The sequence below is a fragment of the Ovis aries genome, chromosome 24 (genome assembly GCF_016772045.2).
Source record: "Ovis aries strain OAR_USU_Benz2616 breed Rambouillet chromosome 24, ARS-UI_Ramb_v3.0, whole genome shotgun sequence".
Lineage (NCBI taxonomy): Eukaryota > Metazoa > Chordata > Mammalia > Artiodactyla > Bovidae > Ovis > Ovis aries.
Genome location: NC_056077.1, coordinates 37,462,374 through 37,487,011, shown reverse-complemented (window position 1 = coordinate 37,487,011; position 24,638 = coordinate 37,462,374). Strand labels below are relative to the sequence as shown.

General features: G+C 48.1%; 1 protein-coding gene across 1 annotated transcript; it reads left to right on the top strand.

Annotated features, from left to right (window-relative positions):
* Positions 1–615: 615 nt before the first annotated feature.
* ARPC1A (actin related protein 2/3 complex subunit 1A) lies at positions 616–24,346 on the top strand. The gene is made up of 10 exons (XM_042240278.2): positions 616–741; positions 6,402–6,494; positions 8,697–8,801; positions 14,345–14,567; positions 16,896–17,003; positions 18,562–18,774; positions 21,073–21,148; positions 21,363–21,556; positions 22,375–22,465; positions 23,925–24,346. Exons 2-10 carry the CDS (start codon positions 6,431–6,433, stop codon positions 23,961–23,963), a joined length of 1,113 nt encoding a protein of 370 aa, XP_042096212.1. The 5' UTR covers positions 616–741; positions 6,402–6,430; the 3' UTR covers positions 23,964–24,346.
* The last annotated feature ends 292 nt before the right edge of the window (positions 24,347–24,638 follow it).

Genomic DNA, 24,638 nt, shown 5'->3' with positions numbered 1-24,638 from the left:
GTGGCTGTTAAGTCGGGAATCTGACAAGTTCACTGTGGTGAACATCACCTGACAAGTTTCCGGGTCAATCACCCCAGGGACAGGAGAGCTGGTCCATAATTTCTGACTTCAAGGGCAGCCAGTCTGGTGGAAAGAGGGGTTCAGGTCACTGTCTTCCTGAGTTTGGGGGACGGCTGAACTCCCCCAACTCCTGGGTCCTGTGGCGCCAGCTCGGGAGCAGGGAACGATTCTGACCCAAGAAGGGTAGAGAACGTTCCTTGGAGAGACCTCCACAGAGGGAGGGCGGGCTCTGAAGAGGCCTCCTCACAGAGGGAGGAAAAAAAAGTAGGGATTTGTCCGTTCGTTTGGCTCAAAAGGTCCCAATTCTCAGGAATTCATTCCGTGACCAAAGCACTTGAGAAAGCGCCAAGGCTCCGCGCTTCGGTCCTCGAGTCTCAGGACATTTTGCGAGGAAAGCACCAAGAGGTCTACGCTGCCCCGCCACCAGCTCCCAGCGGTCTCTGGACGCAAACTCCTTAGAAGCCGCCCGACCCTTCCCCGCAGCGCGCGCGCCCCGGGGCGCGCGTGCGCCGACAGCCCGCGCCGCCGCGCCGCGCAGGCGCCGTGGCCACTTCCGGGAACTGTCAGCCGCTCCCTCTGGGCCTCGGTCCTCCGCCCGCGCCCGCCGGAGCCTGTTCGCGTCGACTGACCAGAGTCCGCGAATTCAACGCTCCGAGCCCGTCCGGACGGCCCCGATCCCAGGTAAGGGGCAGCGGGGGCGAGGTTCGGGCCCTGCTGGCCTCCCCTGGCCCGGGCCTCGCTCCCGATCTGTACCTGCGGGGGCAGCAAGGCGGGGGCTTAGGCCGCGGGGCCCGGAGGCGGAGGGGAGGGGCGGGCCGGGGGAGGGGGCGGGGAGGCGGTGTTCTCTGAGGGGCCTGCCGAGCCCTGGGGTCCCCGCACGCCCAGATCCATCTCTCAGCGATTTCCAAGTTCCGATGCTCCTCCAATGCCAGAATGAAAGATCGCTTCTCCTGCGCTTCCATTGTGGGCGTTTATCACAGGCGCTAAAATTGTAGTGAATGGGATCACCACCCCCACCCTATCGCGCGTCGCGAGGCACGGTTCATTCCTTTAGCTTCAGCGTCTAGAATAGGGTCCCTGAGCGCAGTAAGCGCCCCTGGAGTGTCTGTTCCTGTCTAGGGCAGCCCTGCATCCTTCAGCTATAGGGGGAACCTTTCCGAACCGGCGAAGAAGCCTCCCCCGAGTTCTTTAAGAATCTCCCCGCTTGAGTGCCTCTTTCCCCTAAGTCGCGGTCGACCCCCGGCGCTCCTAGTCCTCCGTGCAACCTTTAGCACCTTTTCTCATTTCTAATCCTCGAGTCGGACTGCCCAGCCTCCCTCCCATCCCGGCACCACGACTGCTTGGATGACCCTGGGAAGATTGCTGGTCTGAATCCCCGTTTTCTCATCTACATTTATAAGATCCTTAAGGGGTTTCTGAGGCTCCAGTGAGCTTATTTGCATACATTGCTTAGGATAGCCCCTGTCCCTTAGTATGTGCTCAATTAAGTTTTATTCGTGCTTCTTATATTGTCTGTGTGTCTTCCCTTCCTCTTCTACCCTTCTCCCCCCAGATTTGTGGACCAGAGAAGTGTCAGATTTATTTATGTTTCTGGTCCCAACCTGGTATTGCTCCACTGCTGGGAATATGGTAGGCCCTTTAATACACTGTGGGCTTCCCTGGTAGCTCAGATGGTAAAGCATATTTATCTCCTCCCTGCAATGCAGGAGACCTGAGTTCGATCCCTGGGTTGGGAAGATCCCCTGGAGAAGGAAATGACAACCCACTCCAGTATTCTTGCCTGGAAAATCCCGTGGTTAGAGGAGCCTGATAGATTATAGTCCATGGGGTCGCAAAGAGCTGGACACGACTAAGCAACTTCACTTTCTTTAATACATTGTAGTTTAGAATCTTTTATTATAAAGCCATCTGTTCTCATACTGGGGCTTTGGAACCAGAAGGCAGTGCTAACCTACTTTTATCTAATTCAACTCCTTGCCGAAATTACCTAAATTATCCTAGTTCTGCCCTCTTTCTTTAATCAGTTTCTAAATCTAGCCTTTTAGTATCCAATAGACCCTGGGTGTTTCAAGTATCTATTAAAAAAAAAAAAGGAGAGAGTATCATTCAGGAGGATATTTTTGCCACGTGAGGGAGTAGGTGTAAGTGGCTGCTTCTACCTCAAAGTATTTGGAGACCTTCCAAGGTTAATTCATCTGCTTATCACAGTTAAAGGAGGGGATCATCTTGGAAAAATAAATCTCCTGCTAGGAGGGAGAGGATCAGTAATTCCATCTAGTTAACTAATCCTATGCCGAAACAGGTTCTGCCTAATGAGGTTTAGTCTGCTGGTTGAGGCTGGAATTGGAACCTGTCCCTGAACACTGTAGAGGGTGTGGTGACCTTGTCAGAGTACCTGGTAGTGCTGGGTTGGGTGATGAGAGCAATTAAAAACTGGATGAATCACAGTCTAGAGCACTGACCTTAAGTAGGGAACTGACATCCCTACTGTACAATTACTTTAAAGCTCCAGGGCCAGGAAGGTGTTCCCAATTCAGAGGGTACTCCCTGGAGTGTATTTCTGGGGCTGGGTCAGAGGGAGAAAGGGAACTCATTTATTGAGTATCTCTTTGGGGGTAGGCTTTGAACCACATGTGTTCATGTGCTTTCTCATTTAATCCTCCCACCACTGGCCTTGCGATGTCAGTTCTATGTCCATTTCACAGATGAAGAAAAATGAGTTTGGGAGATAGCAAGTGACCTGCCCAGGATTTCCTGGCTAGTGTGTATTAAAGCCAGGATTCAAACCCAGGTCCCCTTGACTCCACCGCCCATGGCTCAAGTGATAGGTAGAGACTCAAGTGATAGGTAGAGAAAGGAACTGAGGGATGGAGGGGTCCCCTGGAGTCATATCGTGCTACAAAGAAGTCATTCTCTCCCTTTCCATGCTGGCCATTAAAAGGTCATCAGTAGAAGTTTGTTAATATCATCACCTTTTTTTGTCTGTCCCTTTTTCTTCTCTCTATCTTCAATAAGATAAGCTTTTTTTTCACTTAAGTAGAAATCACAGTTTAGAAATGATAATTATCACCCTAGGACAGGTTTCTTTTTCTTGGTGGAAAAAAAAAAAAACCCCAAGCTGTCATTATTCTACTTTCACTGAGTTTCGTGAACACATGCTGTGTTCACTGGTGGTGTCTTATGAATTGGACGAACATGAATGTTGTCTTGGTCTACAGACTTAAAATAGCCACATGATTATAGAAGTACAGGTCCTGAGTGTAGGTCCAAATATGGAACCTGAATGATATAACAAAATTAGAAGTGCAGTTTTAGAAGTTAATTATGCCATTGAGTAAATGTTTACCTCTTTTGAAGGCTTTGCTCCATTGCTTATAATCCTGAGTTTTAGAATGAGAAAGCCTTTTTCTGCACCTTTTCTAACTGTACACGAAATGTGTGCTTTTATTACATGTAGAGATTTACATTAAATTATTAATTTGCAGGTCATATTTTTTTTTCAGTTTACAAATGAGCCTACAAAATGTGCCATATAAGCTAAATTGCTTTTAGTTAAGGATATATTTGTTACATATCTTTATATAATGTTATTTTGAGTAACTGAGTAAAGCCTTTTGTAATGGGTAAGCATCAGAGAAAAAGAAATACGCACTGAGCATCTGGAAATTTATTTTTCAGAAGAAATTTAGGCGGTCTCACTTGAATTCATTAAAAAAAATATAATTTTCAGTTAGAGACTTCATCTGTGAGTTGCAACTTGCAGAACATGGACAAGGGAAAAAAAAATTAATGATCTTGAACTTCCCCCGTGGTCCAGTGGTTAAGAATCTGCCTGCCAGTGCAGGGGGCATGGGTTTGATCCCTGGTCCACGAAGCCACTAAGCCCATGCACCACAACTACTGAGCCTGCTTGCCGAGGTGCCTGCAGCCTGTGCGCCCTAGAGCCTGCACCCTGCAATGACCCGCTCCCCTCAACTAGAGAAAGCCCCCTGCAGCAGTGAAGACCCAGCGAAGTCAGAAATAAATAAATAAATAAATAATGTTTATTAATTACCTAAATATCGTCATTCTTAGAATAGAATGGAAAACACTGATGTTTCTCAGCCAGTTCAAGATATCAGATGTTTTATTTAAGGGTATATTTATCTCTTTTTGACCCTTGGACTCCTTGACAACAATTAGCAGAGGCATTTCCTTTGCTTTCCACTGAGATTGATTTCTGCTTTGTCTGCTGAATTCTTATTGTTCACCTCATAACCTTCTGGTGGCCTTCCCATTCATTTCCTGCTTGCATCAGAATTCCTGTCTCACATTTCTGTCTCCACCCTAAGTTGACTTGACTTGCACTTAAAGCATAGAATCTTTAGTGCTGTGAGACTGCCTTTTAGAAATGATTTTAAGGGGACGGTGGGGGGCGGGGAGGGGGCCTGGCTGCTTTGAAAAAAATTCTCCTATTTTAGGTAAAGGTTGCTTCATCAGTCTATCTAGATTCGGATGCCTGTAAAATAGAGAATTTGATACGATTTTTTATTTAATGGCCTTTCACAAACTCTGCTTTTCATTTATTTAGTTACAATAACAAGTTTAAAGGATAAATAACAAACACCTGCCTAATCTTCACCAGTTGTTAACATGTTGCCACATTAGCTTTTATACATCTACTTTGTTGTCCTGAAGGAATGAAAATAAATTACGGAGGACTTCATCGCTAAAGGCTTCATCTCTGTCTCCTAAGAGTCAGAACATTCTCCTACCTATGGTCAACCATTATCAGAGTTGGGCTTCCCAGGCGGCGCAGTGGTGAAGAATCTGCTTGCCGATGCAGGAGACTCGGATTCCATCCCTGGGCCAGGAAGGTCCCCTGGAGAAGGGAATGGCTGCCTTCTCCAGTATTCTTGCCTGGAGAATCCCATGGACAGAAGAGTCTGGCGAGCTACCTTCCATGGGGTCTCAAAGAGTCGAACATGACTGAGCGACTAACACACACCATCATAGTTAAGAAGTGGAAAATAATTCCATGTTATGTGACACTGCTGCTGCTGCTAAGTTGCTTCAGTCGTGGCCGACTCTGTGCGACCCCATAGACGGCAGCCCACCAGGCTCCCCCATCCCTGGGATTCTCCTGACAAGAACACTGGAGTGGGTTGCCATTTCCTTCTCCAGTGCGTGAGAGTGAAAAGTGAAAGTGAAGTCGCTCAGTCGTGTCCGACTCCCAGCGACCCCATGGACTGCAGCCCTCCAGGCTCCTCCGTCCATGGGATTCTCCAGGCAAGAGTACTGGTAGTCTAAATCAAATTTTTCCTATTTTACAAAATATATTTTTGATGGCTATTTTAAAAATGTAGATTTACAGTCGTTTCATTTATCAAATTTGGTTTTTATAGCTCTTTTAATCTAGAACAGCCACCCCCAGGGACTTCTTTGGTGGTCCAGTGGTTAAAACTCCGAGCTTTCAACAGAAGCAGCAGGAGTTCAGTCCCTGGTTGGGGAACTAAGATCCCACATGCTGTGCAGCGTGGCCAAAGAATTTAAAAACTAAGTGTACAATTCAATGACGTTTTTTTAAAAAAGAAAGAATTGTAAAACAGCTACCCAACCCTGACTCCCACCTTTTTTGAATAGTCCAGGTCGGTTCTTTTATAGGATGGCACACATTTCTGGTTTTAACTGTTTCTGCTTTATGTTATTTAAGTCCACTCTCCTTTATTTCCTATAAACTGGAAATTAGGTCTAGATCTTGAATGGATTTAGCATAAATGTTTGGCATAAATATTTCATAGGTAGGTTCACCATCTCTTTTATTACCAAGCTTCTTCATGGTAGCCCTGTGTCCTGTTTTCATGGCACAGTTATTAACAGGGCCCGTTTTGCTCTCTTGGAAGTATTAAGTGGTCACTACTTATAAGCGATGATGTGCACTTCAAACTGCCTCCCTTCAGGAAGCCCATCAGATTATATTGTTCTACTACTTAATTATATTAAGATAGATTACTTGGCTAAGGTGGTGACTGACAGATTTTTTTTTACTGTAAAGGCATGTTTGTTTGTTTGTTTGCAGTTAGTAAATAATCTGTGGGATGGTCTTTTGAGACTGTGAATTTCTCATACCCCAACAGTCCTTAACTCATGGTTTTAGAGTCCTTTGATGACCTTTGACAGAATAAATTCCACAGTGGTGGTTACAGTGCTAACTGTATTTAAATGATTAAGACTTTGAAGTTGAGATTGATTCTCTTTTAATGAGAAAATAATGTTTTATTTATCCCCCAAACATTTCAGGATCCCCAGATAAATATGGGTTGCCTACTATTTTAAGTGCTTTTTTCTGTTTCTTGCTGCAGCTTTCTATCCTTTGAAAACACTAAGAATAATGTCCCTGCATCAGTTTTTACTGGAGCCAATCACCTGTCATGCCTGGAACAGGGATCGTACCCGTAAGTATGCCATCGACTTGGCTCCTTTATCTCGGTACCGCTGATTCTCTTAGATGTTGGTATTTTTAAGAATCACATATTTCAGTGTCATATGTAAACGGGGACATAGATTCAGAGAACTAGGTCAGTCAGCTGGGATTTTGATAAGGATTATTTTGAATCTGTAGCTTCACTATCTCTTTTAAAGCAATTCAGACTTGGTTTACTTTTTTTTTTTAATGAATTTACTTATTTGGCTGGGCATGTGGGATCTTTAGTTGCCACATGTGGGATCTAATTCCTTGATCAGGCATCAAAACGGGGTGACCTGCACTGAGAGCACAGTCTTCGCTGCTGGACCACCAGGGAAGTCCCAGTTTGCTCTTATTTTAAAATAAATCTTTGGCACATAAACAGTATACTTCAGGTTGTTGTTGAATAAAGTGAAAACCTAGATATGGGCCTCTATATGGATATTTTGGAGAAGGCGATGGCACCCAACTCCAGTGCTCTTGCGTGGAAAATCCCATGGATAGAGGAGCCTGGTAGGCTGCAGTCCATGGGGTTGCTAAGAGTTGGACACGGCTGAGCGACTTCACTTTCACTTTTCACTTTCATGCATTGGAGAAGGAAATGGCAACCTACTCCAGTGTTCTTGCCTGGAGAATCCCAGGGATGGCGGAGCCTGGTGGGCCGCTGTCTGTGGGGTCGCACAGAGTTGGACACGACTGAGGCGACTTAGCAGCAGCAGCAGCAACATCTGGATATTTGAACCATGGCAGAACGGTGAATCTAGAGCTTCTGCTTTGTGATCACGTCTTAAAGCTTCACAGCTTAGTTTTCTATAATTCTGTCTCTACTGTCTCATCTAAAAATAGGGTTTTGGAGTATTTCCAATTATGTTTAATAGAAACATAAGTTCTAATTTTTCTCATTTAAGCTAGTCAATATACTCAGTGTCTTAAGTCAGAGTTTTTTGTTGTGCCACATTCTAATCTGAAACGTAGTTTTCAGGTTTAAATTTGGATTTGGATTTTGAAATCCCTACACACATCTTGGAGATTTAAAGAAATATGTAACTGGCTTCCAGAAAGCGCTTAAAGTCTTAGAATTCTAGAGCTAGGTATTTATTCCGTAGTTTCATCTTTAAACAGATGTGGCTTTCCTAAGGAGTGAAGAAAAGGGGATACGATAGATGAGGGAGCTGTTAAATGATTGACCTAAAGTTTGGGTCATAGACTTTAACTTTAAGAAATCAATTTTTATTTTTTAAAAAAGGATGAACTAGAAAGGAGAAAAATATCGTATAAGTTCAAAAAGTCCATTATATATGTATATTCTTAATATTTTAGATTGGTCAAAGAGATTTCTCTTAAAAACAGATTTGTATTTTGTGATTTATATTGGCTTTATTGTAAAGAAAAACTTCAATTTATTTTATCAGTAGAATCAAAGGTACTTTTCCTTAATAAATTAGTGGTTCCTGTTTCGGTTCGTGATAGCAATAATAAGAACCTACAAGCTATTTGCAGTGTTTCAGCAAGTCTACAGAAATTAAATATTTATCATTCGTAACATCGGACAGGTAAACTAAAACGTCAAATATTTTGCTGTGGACCAAAATCATATCAGTTAAGTACAGCAGCATTGTTTGTTTGTTACTGGTTAGAATCCTTAATTGACAGTTGTGTATGTTTCTAATAGAATGAAATTTTTAGTTTCTCTTTAAAACATTTTAAAATATGGGCTCCAAGTAGAGGTAAAAATAATAAAGGAATTAATTCTTCAGGGGCCAAAATTGGAAACCATTTTCTAGACCTGCCTTCCCGTTCCTTCCTTCAGTCTGTTTTTAAAATGCTCACTGTAGGAATTCCCTGGTGGTCTAGTGGTCATGCTCCAATTCAGGAGGTGCAGATTCAGTCCCTGGTTGGGGAACTAAGATCCCACATGCTGCCTGACATGCCACCCAGCGAGGCCAAAAAAAAATTTCTTTTAATAAGTAAATAGATAAATAAAATACCCACTGTGGGAATTCCCTCGTCATCTAATAGTTAGTACTCCATGCTTTCACTGCCAAGACCTGGGTTCAATCCCTGGTCAGGGAACTAAAATCCCCACGAGCCATGCAGCACAGCCTGAAGAAGAAAAAAAAAAAAAGCCCACTGTAACAGATACCTTTTTTGGTGGCAAGTTCAAATATTAACCTTTGACTTTTTTTTCCAGAGATCGCCCTTAGCCCCAATAATCACGAGGTCCACATCTATAAGAAGAACGGGGGCCAGTGGGTGAAAGCCCATGAACTCAAGGAACACAATGGACACATCACGGGTAAAGGGAGTGGGCTCAGGGCGGCATTTCCCAGCACTGCACACCCTTGTAGACAGAGAGCCTGGGAAAGTAAGTCAACCACCCTACTCAGAGTCGAGCAGCACTTCCTGAGCTGCCTTTAGAAAACTTGAGAAAATGTCCTAATAGTCACCTCGGTTTTGAAGTGTGTCTCTGAGTCCCGCTGGTACACAGAACTCTGCTAGTGTTACTGAAAACACAACCTCCAGGGACTAAACAGCTTAGATGGAGATGAGACGTGAAAGTGAAAACCAGACAGCATGTCAGCTGGGTGAAGCTGCCAGCCAGGCCGGGTTCGCAAGTCCTGAGGGAACGCCGTGTCTTCCACGACTTTCCTGTATGTTGCTTTTGGGGCGAGGAAAACATTCCACAGTATCAAAAAGTACAAAGAGGAGTGTAACAAATACCCATATTCCTGCCACCCAGAGTTAGCCGCTGTTTATCTTTTCTCCTGTGCCAGAAAATTTGGGAAACCAAAGATTGGATTATAAGAAGCGTTATTCTAGATAATGGTAACACACCCTTTCAGCCCCATCCCCATTCCTGTCCCCCAGAAGGCAGTCTGAAGTTTGGTATGACACTGTCTCCGTCTGTTTTTTATAGTTTGACTTGCATGTCTATGTGTTATCGTTCAGTCACTCAGTCGTGTCCACCTCTTTGAGACCCCATGGACTGCAGCATGCCAGGCTTCCCTGTCCTTCACTGTCTCCTGGAGGTTGCTCAGAATCATGTGTATTGAGTTGATGAAAGTGAAAGTCACTCAGTGGTGTCTGACTCTTTGCGACCCCGTGGACTAGTCCCTGGAAGTCTCCAGGCCAGAATACTGAGTGAGTAGCCATTCCTTCTCCAGGGGATCTTCCCGACCCAGGGATCGAACCCAGGTCTCCCGCATTGCAGGTGGATTCTTTACCAGCTAGGCCACCAGGGAAGAAGTATGTAGGTGGAGGCAGACCCAGCTGATTGCTTTTACCCGCTGGTTAGCATTCCATGCCTCATTTGTTTACTCATTCCTGCACTGAAAAACATTTATTTCCACTTTTTCCTTGTGACATTGAAGTGCTAAATTGAGCGTGCCTAGGAAGATCTCCTGGAGAAGGCAGTGGCACCCCACTCCAGTACTCTTGCCTGGAAAATCCCATGGACGAAGGAGCCTGGTGGGCTGCAGTCCATGGAGTCGCTAAGAGTCGGACACGACTGAGAGACTGCACTTTCACTTTTCACTTTCATGCACTGGAGAAGCAAATGGCAATCCACTCCAGTGTTCTTGCCTGGAGAATCGCAGGGATGGGGGAGCCTGGTGGGCCGCTGTCTGTGGGGTCGCACAGAGTCGGACACGACTGAAGTGACTTAGCAGTGGCAGCAGCAGGAAGATCTCCGTCCAGGAGTGAATGTTTGTCTCTGGGAGACTTGCTGCACCCCAGGGCTATGCAGATCTTAGCCTTGCCAGGTGTCGTCAGCTTGCCTTCACCCCACCTGCCCTGACAGGAGAGCTGCTCTCCCAGGCTTGGCAGAGTCGGACTGGCCAATGAGTGAGCGGTGGGCTCTGTCTGAGTTGCATTTCCCTGGTTCATAGAAAGGCTGCTGCTGCTGCTGCTAAGTCGCTTCGGTCGTGTCCGACTCTGTGCAACCCCCTAGACAGCAGCCCACCAGGCTCCGCCATCCCTGGGATTCTCCAGGCAAGAACACTGGAGTGGGCTGCCATTGCCTTCTCCACATGGAAAGATTGCGCGGCTGTTTATTAGCCACCCAGGTTTTCTTTTTCATGTTGTCACTGTTCATAACTCCTAACCACTCTTCCACTGAATTTTTGTGTCCTTTTTTCTTGTCAATTTGTAACAGACTGGATCTTAATGGGTTGGTTCTGAAGCAGATTCCTAAGTGTGCAGTAATGTTCATCTTTGACAAAAACTTTCAGTGAATAGCTGGGGAAAGGTAACATCAGAGCAGTGTTAAGAAAGCATCAAGTAAAGGAGAGAGAAAAATGGAGCATTTTTACAAAGGTTTTCAGAACTTGGTGAACCGTTTCTTGATGCCAGATTTCAAGAGAATGTATTACTGTGCTGGGAAATCCTATCTGACGGCTTTTTTTTTAAAAAAAAACACATACTTATTGCTGTGTTCGGGAAGAACTCTTTATTCTTTGACCCTTAACTACTGTAGTTTCTTTTTTATCCTGTTTTCTGGCTGAGTGATTCAGCCTCTTTTCTTTCTCAACAGTTTGGCTAAGCACATCAAAACTTGCTCTCCATAACATTTCACTTACAAATTTCTCACGTCTGTCTTGAGTCTCCTTTCTTCTCGCAGTAATTTTTGCACTTAAGTGGGCAGCACAGGGACTGATGGTCAATGTTTCTTTTTTTTTGATTGGGACCCTTGAGTTTTGCCTCTGATTCTGATTAGCATAAAGATATCCTTCCCCCATCAGAGAAGAACAGCATATTTTGGCCTTCTGCACCCCTTAGGTTGTGTCCCCAGCAAAAACTCATGACTGTCCCTTCTGGCTTTGACCAGTGATTTGTGTGTGATGCCAGTCAGGGGCCAACTGGCTGTATTACCAAACTAGCACCAAAGACATAATTTCTATTTTGGTTGCTGTTTCTTTCCCATGGCCTTATTTCTATGAGGTTTGGCCTATTTCCATTAACTCCCTTTGCCGGTGGCCTTGCAACCTAAAAATAAGCACACTCATATTTTAAGTTGGAATTTTAGCATTAGGAAATACTGAAAAAATGAGAAAAGGCCAAGATGAAAGACCAAAGAACTAGCCAAGAAAGTGAAATAGTTATGTCCTTTCTCTCCCCTGCTTCTCCTTTGGAATCCTTTGAACTTGGGCCTGTTTTCTGTCCAGATGCTCAAATGACATTTTTCTTTTTTAGATCTGAAAAAAAAACTGTTGTTGGAAAAGTCTAAATATAACTCTGTGGCAGAAGACCAAAGATCAAACATACTTTCTCAGAGAGATAGTAACTATGGAAAAAGAAAACGCCCCTCTGAAGTTTTTTAGAAGAAAAATCTGCTCAGTAATAGAGAGGAAAAGAATACGGCATGCATCAAAGGATAGCAGAGTTCTGGTGTTTTTCTTTGAGTTTATTCTTTTTTGTTAAATATTTGATCACCATCTCTTGAAAAAAAAAGATTTTACTGTGGACAGTTTTAAACAGATGGCAATAAGAGAGTAAAGCAATGAGCCTCTATATACCCATCACTCAGGGTCAGCAATTACCAATTGGTAGCCAGTCTTGTTCTCAACTCACTTTCCTTTCTGTTCTGTTTTCAAGCACATCCCAGACATTGCCTCATCTCATATTTTCAGTTCCTGTCTCTAAAAGATAAGGATTCTTCAAACAATAACCAGTACAGTCGTCAGTTGTTTTAGTTGGCATCCTCATAAGGTACACACATGGTTGTGATTAACTGATGTCCCTCCAGTTGACGGGTTCCTTCTTTCTTTTCCTTTGCTGTGGAAACTTGAGAGATCGGGTTGTCTGTCTGCCGCGTTTCCCAGAGCGCGGCTTTTGCAGACTGCAGGCACTCGGTGCTTCATAGGTTTCTTGGTCCTCTGTTTCCGTGACTCGCTAGTTGAGGTTAGGAGATGGCAGGTTTTCATGAAGGAGGCATGTAACGTCAGGTCACCTTTCTTTCTGTGATGTTAGCGACTGTTGATGATCTTTCCCCTATCCATTAATTTAGAAGTGGCTGCGCCGTGGTAATACTCTGTAGCATTTCCTCTCTATTAAGTGGAATGCATTTATAAAGGAGATGCTTACCTTCACCTACTGTCTGGTTATCGTGGGATACCGTTTGTAAAGGAAAGATGGGACAGACGCTCGAGTCCTTTCCTTTTCTTTTGAAGTCTTCTGATGGCAGGAAAACAGGAAAAAAAAAAAAAGATGCAGCAGTAAATTAGCAAGAGATGAGAACTTGCGTTTTACTGACCGTTTGCCTTCCTTACTTTTTAACAATGTGTTTTTGCATTACATTTCTGGGAATTTATCACAGATCATTTTAACCAAAGCAAGAAGGTATGTGCCTTAATGTTCATGCTGATCTTATCTATTCTATTAATAATGTGATTGGAAAGCAAACATACAACAAAAGGATGTTTGGGGAAATTATTGTGATGAGATCAGTGTTCTAACATAACTTATACCCACTGCTAATTTACTGAAAGCAGAAGAAAATGTTTGCCATGATATTAGTGTCATTTGAGGGAGGAACATGTGTAGCTGTGAGATGGAGTAGGGCTTTTTTTACTTTCCTGTATGTCCCATTGTGATGCGTATCTTGTGATAATATGTGGGTTTGCTGTTGTAGTTAAAAATAAAAATTTAAATCTAATAAAGAGGGCTGCAAAGCTATCCTGTAATGAATGGATTTTAAATCAAAAATGCACATCACTGAGAAGACACTCCCCCATCTTTTTCCCTTTAGTGGTATGAATAATTGAGCTGACTACTCCGGTAGGTGAATGAATATAAACTCCTCACACTCCTAAAGTCACTGCGATTTATGACTAATGGAGACTTTGATTCCTATTTTTTTCATATAACTGTTAAGAATGTTGATTATTTTTAAGGAAATACCTAAAATAAAAATTTATTAGTGGTATTTCTATAACTTTAATATTAAATTATGTTTATAGAAAATATTTCATCAGTAAGTATAAAATGGCTGAGTCATAGCAGATTTTACTCTTGGTGTATAACAAACTGACCTTGACTTTGGGATCCTTCACAGAGGCTTCCCAGGTGGTGCTAGGGTTCCACTAGTGGTAAAGAACCCGCCTGCCAATGCAGGAGACTTAAGAGAGGGGGGTTTGATCCCTGGGTCGGGAAGATCCCCTGGAGGAGGGCATGACAACCCACTCCAGTATTCTTGCCTGGAGAATCCGTGGAAAGGGAGCCTGGCGGGCTGCAGGCCATGGGGTCGCAAAGAGTCAGACATGCCTGACTGAGTGTGAGCAGTCCTGACTGTTTAGGTCTCTTCCTAGTTTGGATACAAAGACGCTCAAAGACTCTCACAGAACCTGTATCACATAGGAAAGGTGTCTTGGTTAGTTTAAATAGCAGCTACCTTCAGAAGAATCCCAATTGATATTTTCCCCTCTCTATACTGAAGGTCGCTCACCCTGTACATTGCTTTATTTGGATGTCATATTGTAGACTTTCAGTTAATAACCGAGGTTTGTTACTGAGTAAGTAAAGGTACTTTCAGACCAAAAGGAAAAACCAATCTGGTGATGAGGGACGACAAAGGTCTTCAGATCAGAGTTCTAAAGCCATGGGAGTAGGTGGTAAGAATGCCCCTGCTTGGTTTGGAAGCTCCACAGTTATAGAGCTCTGTTCTGCGTGGCCTCCAGAGGATCCTGAGTCACAGAACTTTGCAGAGGAGCATCCTTGCCTTGGTGATCAGGACCATCGGTGGGGAAGGACAGGCTGGGGAGGAAGGTCCCAGGCCCACCTGCCAGTGCCCCGTCTGTTGTTGCTGGCCAGGCGGAGCAGATGCCCACCACATCTCACTTGCAGGTATCGACTGGGCTCCCAAGAGTGACCGCATCGTCACTTGCGGGGCCGACCGCAACGCTTACGTGTGGAGTCAGAAGGATGGTGTCTGGAAGCCAACCCTGGTGATCCTGAGAATTAACCGGGCGGCCACTTTCGTCAAGTGGTCCCCGCTAGAGAACAAGTTTGCTGTGGGCAGTGGAGCACGACTCATCTCTGTCTGTTACTTCGAGTCTGAAAATGACTGGTGAGCACCATCCAAGTATTTTTATTTCTGTCTGTGGGATTGTACGTTTGGACCGCTGTGTCCTCAGTGACTTCCTGAGGCACTGAGTACAGGCTTAACTATAACTTCAGCTCTTCCACATCCAGAGATGTTTTTTTCCTTTGAAATTCTCCATTCTCTCTGAGCATTTTTCCTTCTTCTGAGTACAAGTCCAGTCTCACATCTTCCTCACGTTCATATCAAGCTGTAGTTCCCACGTTCTGATCTCCTAACTTGTTTTCTTTAAGATGCTACAATTCTTCTCACTCTGCACCGTCTACGTTGCTATTTTCTTCCGCTGATGTTTATATATCATAAACTTGAAAGAGTCCTCATGCCCTAAGGAATAGTTTTTTTTCCCCTATCTCTATTAACTTTAAAATATCTAGAATTCCTACAGAGAGTAGTATTCTCCTGTCTTTAAAGTTTGCTAACGAAATCTGTGTCCTGGTATAACATTTTACTTATCTAAACTGTTGAAGTAAAAATTGACCAAAATCTCAGAAATAAATCAGCCTGTTGTGCATTCTTTATACTGTAAACCACTCATAGCTGATCCCATCCAAATACCCAGGTTTATTTTATGGCTGAGTAACTGATTTTAACTACTCCTTCCTGCTCACTTTGATAAGGAAACCACTCTGCTCTACCCAGCACGGCACGTGTTCAGAAAGGGTGGTAAATAGCCTCCAACATGGAATTGTCATTTAGTGTGAAACTGGCAGTTTGTGTTTGTACTAAAAATAGCCGAGTACACAGTATTCTTCCTGTGTCCCTGTCTGAGACAAGGAAAGGAAGGGATGGTCATGTTACATTTTGTAGTTTAGTAAAACCTCAGAAATTTTGATCGTCTGTGAATCTGCAACAAGACTGAATTATGAATTAAAGACTGGCGGCCTTTCTTTCAAGCCCCTGTTAACATAAGGATAACAAAATGCTACCTGCGAGAAATTGTTCAGAAGGTTCACTGTAACAGAGGAGAAGCAGCATTTGGCATTTTTATTCACTGAAAACCAGTTTCAGTGCAGATAAATTGGGCTCAACTGTAGGACACAGTAGTGTCCCTTGAACAAGACGCGTGTTCGGTGGAATGTCTCAGCTGTGGCACGATGTTTCACTGGAGGGATGCAAGTACTCTTAAAAAAACCTCTAAAGGCCTTTAATGTAAAATAACTGGCACAAAGCACGTCAGAATGCTGTCTGTTTTCCAGAAAGGCCCCTATGAGAAAGATTCTCTAGAAAAGTAACCTAGCATTCAGCTCAAGAGTGAGTCTCCCAGCTCCTGAGTAATAGAACGGGATTGGTTTTTAAGCAGCAGTTTAAGGATAGAAATTGAATTAGGCCAGAATAATGACTGATCTTAGATATAAATAAACTATTTGGGGTTTGTTTTTTTTGTTTTTTTTTAGAATCTTTTTTGGCATGTGGAATCTTAGTTTCCTGACCAGGGGTTGAACTCATGCCCCCTGCATTGGCAAGGAGGAGTCTCAATCACTGGAATACCAGGGAAGTCCATACATGTTTTGAGTGGAGCTTGAGAATTAGGCTTCCCAGGTGGCTCAGTGGTAAAGAATTCACCTGCAATGCAGGAGTTTCAGGAGACCCAGGTTCAATCCCTGGATCGGGAGGAGCCCCTGCAGAAGGGCATGGCAACCCACTCCAATATTCTTGCTGGGAGAATTCCATGAACAGAGGAGCCTGGTGGGCTACAGTCCATGGGGTCGCAAGAGTCAGACACGACTGAAGCAACTTAGCACGCATGCACAGAGAATTAGCCAGAGGCTCATATTCAGCAAGAGGTTCTACTCATTTCTTGACTTTTCTGTGAAAAAATAAATCTGCAGCTTCACAGAGACTTAGAAAGGGAATTAAATTGTTTTACAACCAACCCAAACTTAACCCAAAACGAAGGAACAAATCACTGATTTATTTGTAATAAAAATTTAAGTGATGTCAAGCCTCCATTTTTATTCCTAAGGTTAGAGTCACATGTAATCTGAAAGTCCATGGTGGGGGGCAGTGGTACCAGAATTAATCTACAAATGCACTCCCTGACGAGGGTCCCCTGATAGCCGGGAAGGTTCAGAACTGGACGTTCCGGTGAGAATGTCAAAGGGTGAAGAGGAGCCGAAGGGCCGCTGAGGGTCCCCCTTCCTCGATTCCTTTATAAACACACCTCCTCTCCAGCAGGAGCCCGGCGGCCCTGTGAGAGCCCTGTGGAGCTGGTTTCACCTGGCGCACGTCTGTGGGTCATCTGGGGATGGTTGCTTGATGCATGGGTAAACTGAAATGGGTTTTCTCCTTTTGTAGGTGGGTGAGCAAGCACATTAAAAAACCCATCCGCTCCACGGTCCTCAGCTTGGATTGGCATCCCAACAACGTCTTGCTGGCCGCAGGATCCTGCGACTTCAAATGCAGGTGGGAGCAGGCGAGGGTTGGCAGCAGCCTTCAGCTTCTCGTTCTCCATCCTTCAGCAAGTGTTCGTGTGGTTCCTTTCCTTTGTAAGGGACTGTGCCAGGCCCCATGAGGCACTCAAGAGATGAAAGGAGCTTGTGATCTAGAAAAGGAGCGCCAGCAAGCGTGGAATCAGGAGGCAGAAAGAAGAGGGCGAGGAGGGGCAGGTGGAGGGGCTGCAGGGGCCAAACCAGGAAGTGTCCTCTGGCAGAGCATCCCCGGGCGGCAGGTGGGGGGCGCAGGTGCAGGCCCCCCACCCCCACAGGTTGTTTCCCATCTCACAGCCCTGGCAGCGGACTCGGCGCGTTCCAGAGTGAAGCTGAGATGAGCATCAGGGCTGAACAGGGCGCGCTGGGTTCCTCCTCAGTTGACGCTCTTTATTTCTCATGAACATGGGGCTGGAAGAAACAGGGCCACTTTGCTGAGAGCTTTAAGGAACATACAATGTAATTGCTTTTTAAAGCTGTTCTTTATCAGAAGGCTTTTTTTTTTCCTTTAGCCAAAAGAAAAGCAAATATATGTTGCTTCGTTATTCGCTGGTTTGTGGGTTGGGAGATGGGGGTGCAGCTTTCTTTAGTAAGCTGTGTGGAGACATTCCAGAAAACCTGTCTAGTGATTTATGTCCAAGAATATCCAAGTTCTTTTGGTTTGTTTTGTTAAGGATGTGTGTAAGAATTCGGCTGTGGGATGAGAGGGCGGTAGCATCAGGTGCTTTGGGGAAAATGCTGACCCTCCTACTTGAGAAGCAGTGTAGCAGTTAGGGTTCAGAAGTTTTCCAAGAGAAGATGTACAAGGAAATGGCACTGGAGAGCGAAGGGACTAGAAGGACCGACTGTCTCCAGCCCTTCTGCTTCCCACGTCTGGGTCAGAACAGCCTCCCACACAGAATTAATTCTTGGAATTAGAGGAGACCGATGACCCAAGGCTGTAAAAGACCCTCCTTCATGCCAGACAAGCCCTGCCACCAAGGCTGGATGATGAGACTAGGGAGAGCCTGCTCCCTCAGCCTCCCTGGCCGCCCTTGGCTTTCTCTTGGGATGTCCCTTTCTTTCTTCAAATGAGTTAGTACCGGTGGTCTCCTGCAGGGCTGCAGATCGTTTCCTGTCTCCTGCCGTTTGTCCGTGTGGGCTTCCTGGACCGCTGTTGTTGAGAATGATGACGGTAGCCTCGTTTAGCAGAGTCCACCGTGGGCCAGGGAGGGGCAGGCAGGACAGCACGGTCCTCCCCCAGACGCCCTCCAGGAGGGAAGGGGAAGGGCTTCTGTGTCCTGCGGATGCTGTACCTGAAGAGCGGTGCCTCACGGGCCGTAGGCCACACTTGAACTGGTGTGGAGGCAGCCAGCCGAACCTTCTCCTTCTCGAGAGCTGCGTGGGAACTCGCCCGTTGTCAGGGTTTGGGTTTTGCTGAGTCGGCACCTTTGCGTCTTGGGGTGCCTGCCAGCAGCTGCCTGCGGCCTGTTTCTAGTAGTACATACAGATGTTTTAATCCCCTTTTTCCTTCTCTCCCTGCCCTTAAACCACAGAGTGTTTTCTGCTTACATTAAAGAAGTGGATGAGAAGCCAGCCAGCACGCCCTGGGGCAGCAAGATGCCTTTCGGTCAGCTGATGTCCGAGTTTGGGGGCAGCGGCACCGGCGGCTGGGTGCATGGGGTCAGCTTCTCGGCCAGCGGCAGCCGACTGGCCTGGGTCAGCCATGACAGCACCGTGTCCGTTGCCGACGCCTCAAAAAGCGTTCAGTGAGTGTTAGCCTTTGTCTGGACTTACAGAGGAGTGGCGTGGGTCTCTCCACAGCTGGCCTGAGGCCACTCGGCCCCGGTGGAAGTGCAGGACATGAGCATAAAAGCCCTAGCAGGGCTGCACAGCAGCCTTTAAAGTCACCTTCATACGTTTAGATGGTCCATCTGGGGAGATTTTGAAGATTCAGGTCTCCCTTCCAGAAACACTTCTTAATGGAAATGCCCGTCATGAATCCTCCGAAGGAGCCTCCTGGTTTGCTCCTGGTCCCAGAGTTCCTTCGGGTGGCAGTTAATCCATCCCTGAGAATGCCTCAGCATGTGAGTGTCATCCCACAGCCTTAGATGAAGTGGGGGACGTGTTCTTACTCTCTCTGGTTGGTGAGCATAGCTCCATTCACCCGGGGCCTTGGTGACAGCCGACCCCTGGGAGCCAGCCCACCCAGGGTGTGCGCTGGAATGGCCAGGGTCGCAGTGACTCGGGTGAGGAGGCCCCAGCTCAGCCCTGAGGAGGGTGGAGGGTGTCCTTCAGAGCTCGCACCTGCTGCTCGTGCCTGGAGGGCAGAGGGGGGACCGCAGTCCTTGCTGCTTATGAATCTCCGTTTGTTCCTGGCGCATCTCCTTCCATTGGCAGCTAGAGGGAGCCCACCCATCAGGGTCTCCTGACCTGGCACCCTGTTCCGGGAAGCCGTCACATCTGACTCCCCCTGCCCCATGGCAGCAACAAAGTGACATTTCAAAGAGAATGTCTTTTTCACTACTTGGATTGAACTGGTTGGTTTTTGTTTGGTTTTTAAATTTTCTTTAAACATCCCCCCTGCATCCTAAATTACATCATCTTCAAGACGATTTTTCTGCACATGTATAGACACACATCTTTTCATTTTCAGCGCCAGTGGGATTGTGCTCTGCACCCTGTACAGCAGTTTGCTCCTCGTCCTTCAGTCACGTCCTGATGTCGTGGCTGCTTGCTTTCTGTAGTTTATTGTGACACATAATGAGCTCTGAGCAAATGCTCACAAGCCCCTGTCTACGTCCTACTGACTTATTTGCCTTTTCCGGTGCTGCAAGTCAGATCACATCCTCCACCCTTCTCCATCTCAGACACAAGTGTTTCCTGTAGTAAGAGCGAGGTGCGCTGCAGGAAAGCCTCGGATGAGGCGTTAGGGCTTTAATCCAATGCCAGTCATGCTGGCGGAGGAGGCGGTTGCAGGGGTGACTTTCACATGGAGCCATGTGACCCTTCCCTGTGGCTCAATGGTGAAGAATCCGCCTGCCAGTGCAGGAGATGCAGGTTTGATCCCTGGGTCGGGAAGAGCCCCTGGAGAAGGAAGTGGAAACCCATTCCCATTCCATGGGAAAATCCCATGACCAGAGAGCCTGGCGGCCTGGACCCTACAGTCCATAGGGTCACAAAGACTGACATGACTGAGCCCAACCGCAACGCATTTCTGGGGCATCTGATCCTCCATCAGTCAGCATGTTTGCTGCTGTATCTGTATCATTTCTTGGCAGATGGCCACGAAGCATACATGTGCCCACACACATGGCCCATTCATTGGCCAGCACTGTTTTGTTCGTCAGTGGCCATAGCTACAGCCCCGGTGTCTGACGGGCACAGACTAGACTTCCATGAATGTCTGTGGTCCCGGCCCACTCGGAGCCCCTGTGAGCACAGACGAGGATGGCGTCAGAGAAGGGCCTTCGGTCGTGAGTGACGGTGACAGTCAGCTCTAGGAGGCCAGAGAGAGGGGAGCCCTGCAGGCTGCAGTGGTGCAGGAAGGCTGCTTGTGGGGGTGATGAGACCCAGGCCGAGTTTCAGAACTCAGGGTGGACTCAGGTGGGCAGGAGGAGGGCATGTGGGTAGCAGGGAACCAAGGCCAGGGTGACAGAACCGGGAGGGGTGGGCACAGCCAGAGGGGCAGAGGCCCCTGCTGCTACAGGTCACCTCGGGGCTCGCCCGTGCTGGAGATTGCTGGAGGTCACAGGGCTTCTCTTAAAAAAAAAGATTTATTCACTTTAATTATTTGGCCACGCAGGGGCTCAGCTGCCACATGTGGGATCTTTTGTTGTAGCGTGTGGGATCTAGTTCCCTGCAGGGGATCTCATCCGGGACCCCCTTCATTGGGAGCACGGTCTTAGCCACTGGACCCCCAGGGAAGTCCCCACAGGGCTCCTCTTACGAAGCGTCCGTCCTTCACGCTGTGACGCCCCTTGAGAACATGTGCCCTGTCACCCCCTGTGTCTGACGAGGCTGCGTGGCCCCTTCCAGCGTGTGTTAACCGGTGTTCTCGTGCTCAGGGTCTCAACTCTGAAGACAGAGTTCCTGCCCCTCCTGAGTGTGTCGTTCGTCTCAGAGAACAGCGTCGTGGCTGCTGTAAGTATTTCTCTTATTTTCCCTCACGTGCCCTGCGTTTCATTCTTGAGACCAGGAACAGACCGTGCGCTGAGGCTGTGTGCCCTGAGGCTGAGGCACAGGGAACAGCAGCCTCGTGGAAGGAAGGGATCCAGAGGCCTCTGCGGTGGGACCGTTCTGCTGGGGGAGCTGGTGGGCGCCCCCGCAACCCAGCCTGACCGCTCCCCCGTTTCAGGGCCACGATTGCTGCCCCATGCTCTTTAACTACGACGACCGCGGCTGCTTGACCTTCGTCTCCAAGCTGGACATCCCCAAACAGAGCATCCAGCGCAACATGTCGGCCATGGAGCGCTTCCGCAACATGGACAAGCGGGCCACGACCGAGGACCGCAACACGGCCCTGGAGACGCTGCACCAGAACAGCATTACGTAGGTGCTGCCCGCCCGGCCCGCCAGGGGGGTGCCGCTCCCCTCTGCTTCCTGACGGGTCCCGTGACAGTCTGTGCCCCCCGGCCCGGGCGACCCTTCAGGAACGGGGTGACAGGAGGCTGTAGCTTCCCGACTGCGGGCCCTTGTTTCCCGCTTGCCGCAGAGAGCCCGCTCTACCCCTACCCCGTAGTCAGCCTGTCCTCCACACGCAGAGCACGGGCCCTGCCCTCAGGCAGCCTCTTCTGAGTCTCGCTTTCTCAGAAACGTGACAGGAGACCATCCTGAACGTCGTGTTCCTCTCGTAGGGAGCACCCCCGGCAGGAAGGTCAGTCAGACTCTGTCTGAAAAGTGACTGTACTTGTCATTTCAGTCCTGGGTTGCAAGTAATGTGTACAAGTAAGATCATTCCATTAGATTTCTCAGCAGCATCACGGTGGACCTGAGGAGCCAGGTGGATTTCAGTCATGCTTCACGAGGCGTCTAGTTTGTTCAGAAAGCCTGTCCCGACTGTGGCCGTGCCCGGCCGCTGCCCCCCCGGGGGCATGCACTGTGTGGCCCGGATCGCCCTGCTTCTCTACATCCCTGAGGTTAATGCCCATCCTTAACTTTTCCCTGTTGGCAGTCTCTCTCTTTTCTGGATAGCTGGTAATAAAACTCATCTGAGCATTTTCTGAGTCAGGTTGCCACAGACTAATAGCCACAGACACCTTAAAGGAACTGGGGGACACTGCTTCCTGGAGACGCCGGTGCGCGCCGAGGAGGGCTGGAGTTCGCGTCCACCGCGCCCCTCACAGTCTCTCGCTTGTGCTTCCTTTCAGTCAAGTGTCTATTTACGAGGTGGACAAGCAAGATTGTCGCAAGTTCTGCACGACCGGCATCGATGGGGCCATGACCATTTGGGACTTCAAGGTATTGTCAGTGCCTCTCAGAGCACATCTCATTGGTGCCTAAACTCTTGTGAGAAGACTGTTCCCCATGCCTTTAACCCAGTTGTCTCCTGCAGCGCAGGGCAGGAGTGTGGTGCGCTGGGCTGCCCCCAGGGGCTGTTAGCTGGAGAAAGCCACTCTGTGTGACAGAGGTGTCCACACAGTCCCCGACGGGGAGGCGAGCGCTGCTTTTGTGGCAGGCCCAGGGTTGGGCCCAGCCTGGTCGAACTCTCTAGCTCTGTTTTTATGATCCACACCAACTCCTCTGACCAGCACTCGCTGCCGGCCTTCAGGTGCGGGACCCAGGGGCTGGCCCTGAGGATTGGCCATGAAAGGCCCTGGAAGGGCTCGTCTGGCTGGAGAGACAGGAGGACGGAGTTGGGGAGCTGGGTGGGGAGGAGTCAGCACCTGTTTTCCCGCTGGGGAGTGCGGGGTAGGGGGGTGCTGCACAGACTACCTGAGCTGCCTCTTCAGGTGGGGTGGGTTTCAGGTAGCAAGTGGTCTGGGCTGCGGGGGGCACCATAGGCCGGGCAGGGGCCCCTGGAGGAGCCTGGCATGTCTGCGGGCAGCAGGGGCGGCTCTGGAACCCATTTGGAGAGGCGCCGCCTATGATGTGTGGGCGGCCTGGGCTCTGGGTCTAGTGAACAAGCGACAAGGACGTGCCTCCCGCTATGGTGGGGGTTGGCCAGAGGATCTGGACCAGTGAGACTTAGGGGGCTGGATGGAGGGATGTTGTGAGTGAGGGACAAACCCCAGAGGCTTCTGTAGCCTCCAGGTTCAGGGTTGGGCGGGTGGCGGGGGAGGTGCGGAGCCGGGGGAGGTGCGGAGCCGGGGGAGGTGCGGAGCCGGGGGAGGTGCGGAGCCGGGGGAGGTGCGGAGCCGGGGAGGAGAGGCGGACCAAACCTCCAGAAGTGAACTGTTCACAGAACTCTGCCGCTGCCTGTTGGCCTTCCGCGACGATTGATGTTTCTGCCCCTACAAGTCTCTCCCCCTTGTTACCTTCGCCGCTTTGGGGCGGCCGCACCTGTGTAATTAGCTCCACCTGGGCAGGTAGCGCCCTCCTTTGATCCCTGTGGCCAACCTGCCTCTCTTGTGCTCACGCGAGCGCGTCCTCCTCTGTGATCCGTCCCCCTGTGAGCCCACGCTCGGTGTTGTATACCCGACTGGCTGCGTGGGGATTACAGACGTGGGAGTGCCTGCCATCGGGGCACTAGAGTGCGGGGCCAGCGACACAGATAATAAGCACATACGAGCCTTCCCTCCCCCGGGTGTGCCCGGAGCCTGTCCCCAGGCCTGGGGACGAGGCAGCGCACGGCCTGGAAGGACCAGCAGGGGGCGCCCTGCTCTGGCGAGTCCGGGTCTCCGAGGCAGGTGGGTAGAGGGTGAAACGTTGGGCTGGCCAGTCCCCAGTGATGATCCGTGTTCTCCCCGCTGCTCCCCAGACCTTAGAGTCTTCCATCCAGGGTCTTCGGATAATGTGAAGCTGAGCGAGCCTCCAGACCCAGCATGAGGACGGACCGGCTGCGCCGGGGCAGCGCTGCCATGTCACGGGGAGGGGAGCCCGCCGCCAGGAAACACTGAAGACGCACATGGCGCAAACCTCTTTGTGTGTTTTGTTTGAATATAATTGGTGAAAGTGTTGGTTTTTTTTAAAGCAGCAGTGATTTGGGTTTTGTTTGGGGGGTTGTTTTGTTTTGTTTTGCAATTTCATTCCATTCTTGACCAAAGCTTCTCTTTAAGTAGTTTATTATGGAACGTTGTCAACACTAACTTAAAGGAAGGGGTGGGGAGGTATGTAAATTGTCTGCTAAAAAAAAAAATTTAAATAAAAACACTGAATATGTTTCTGGTTTTGTTTTCCCTATACTGTTTGCATTTTTAGTAGGGAAATGTGGGTGAATTCTTTGTCAGACTAGTGAGTTTGGGGGGTAGAATCTTAGACTTAGTTTCCTGAATCAAGCCATCTGGTAAACCCTTCAACCAAAAGAACCATTTCTTGAGTGCAGTCCTTTAGCCCGGCAGGACTTGGGCAGAGGAGGCACCCTGTTCCCAGCTCCTTTAGAGATGGCAGACAGACAGACAGACAGACAGACTAACCTCCCTCTGCCAAGCCGCCTCTTCCCTGTGGGTGTGGTGGGGGCAAGGTGTGCAGTGGG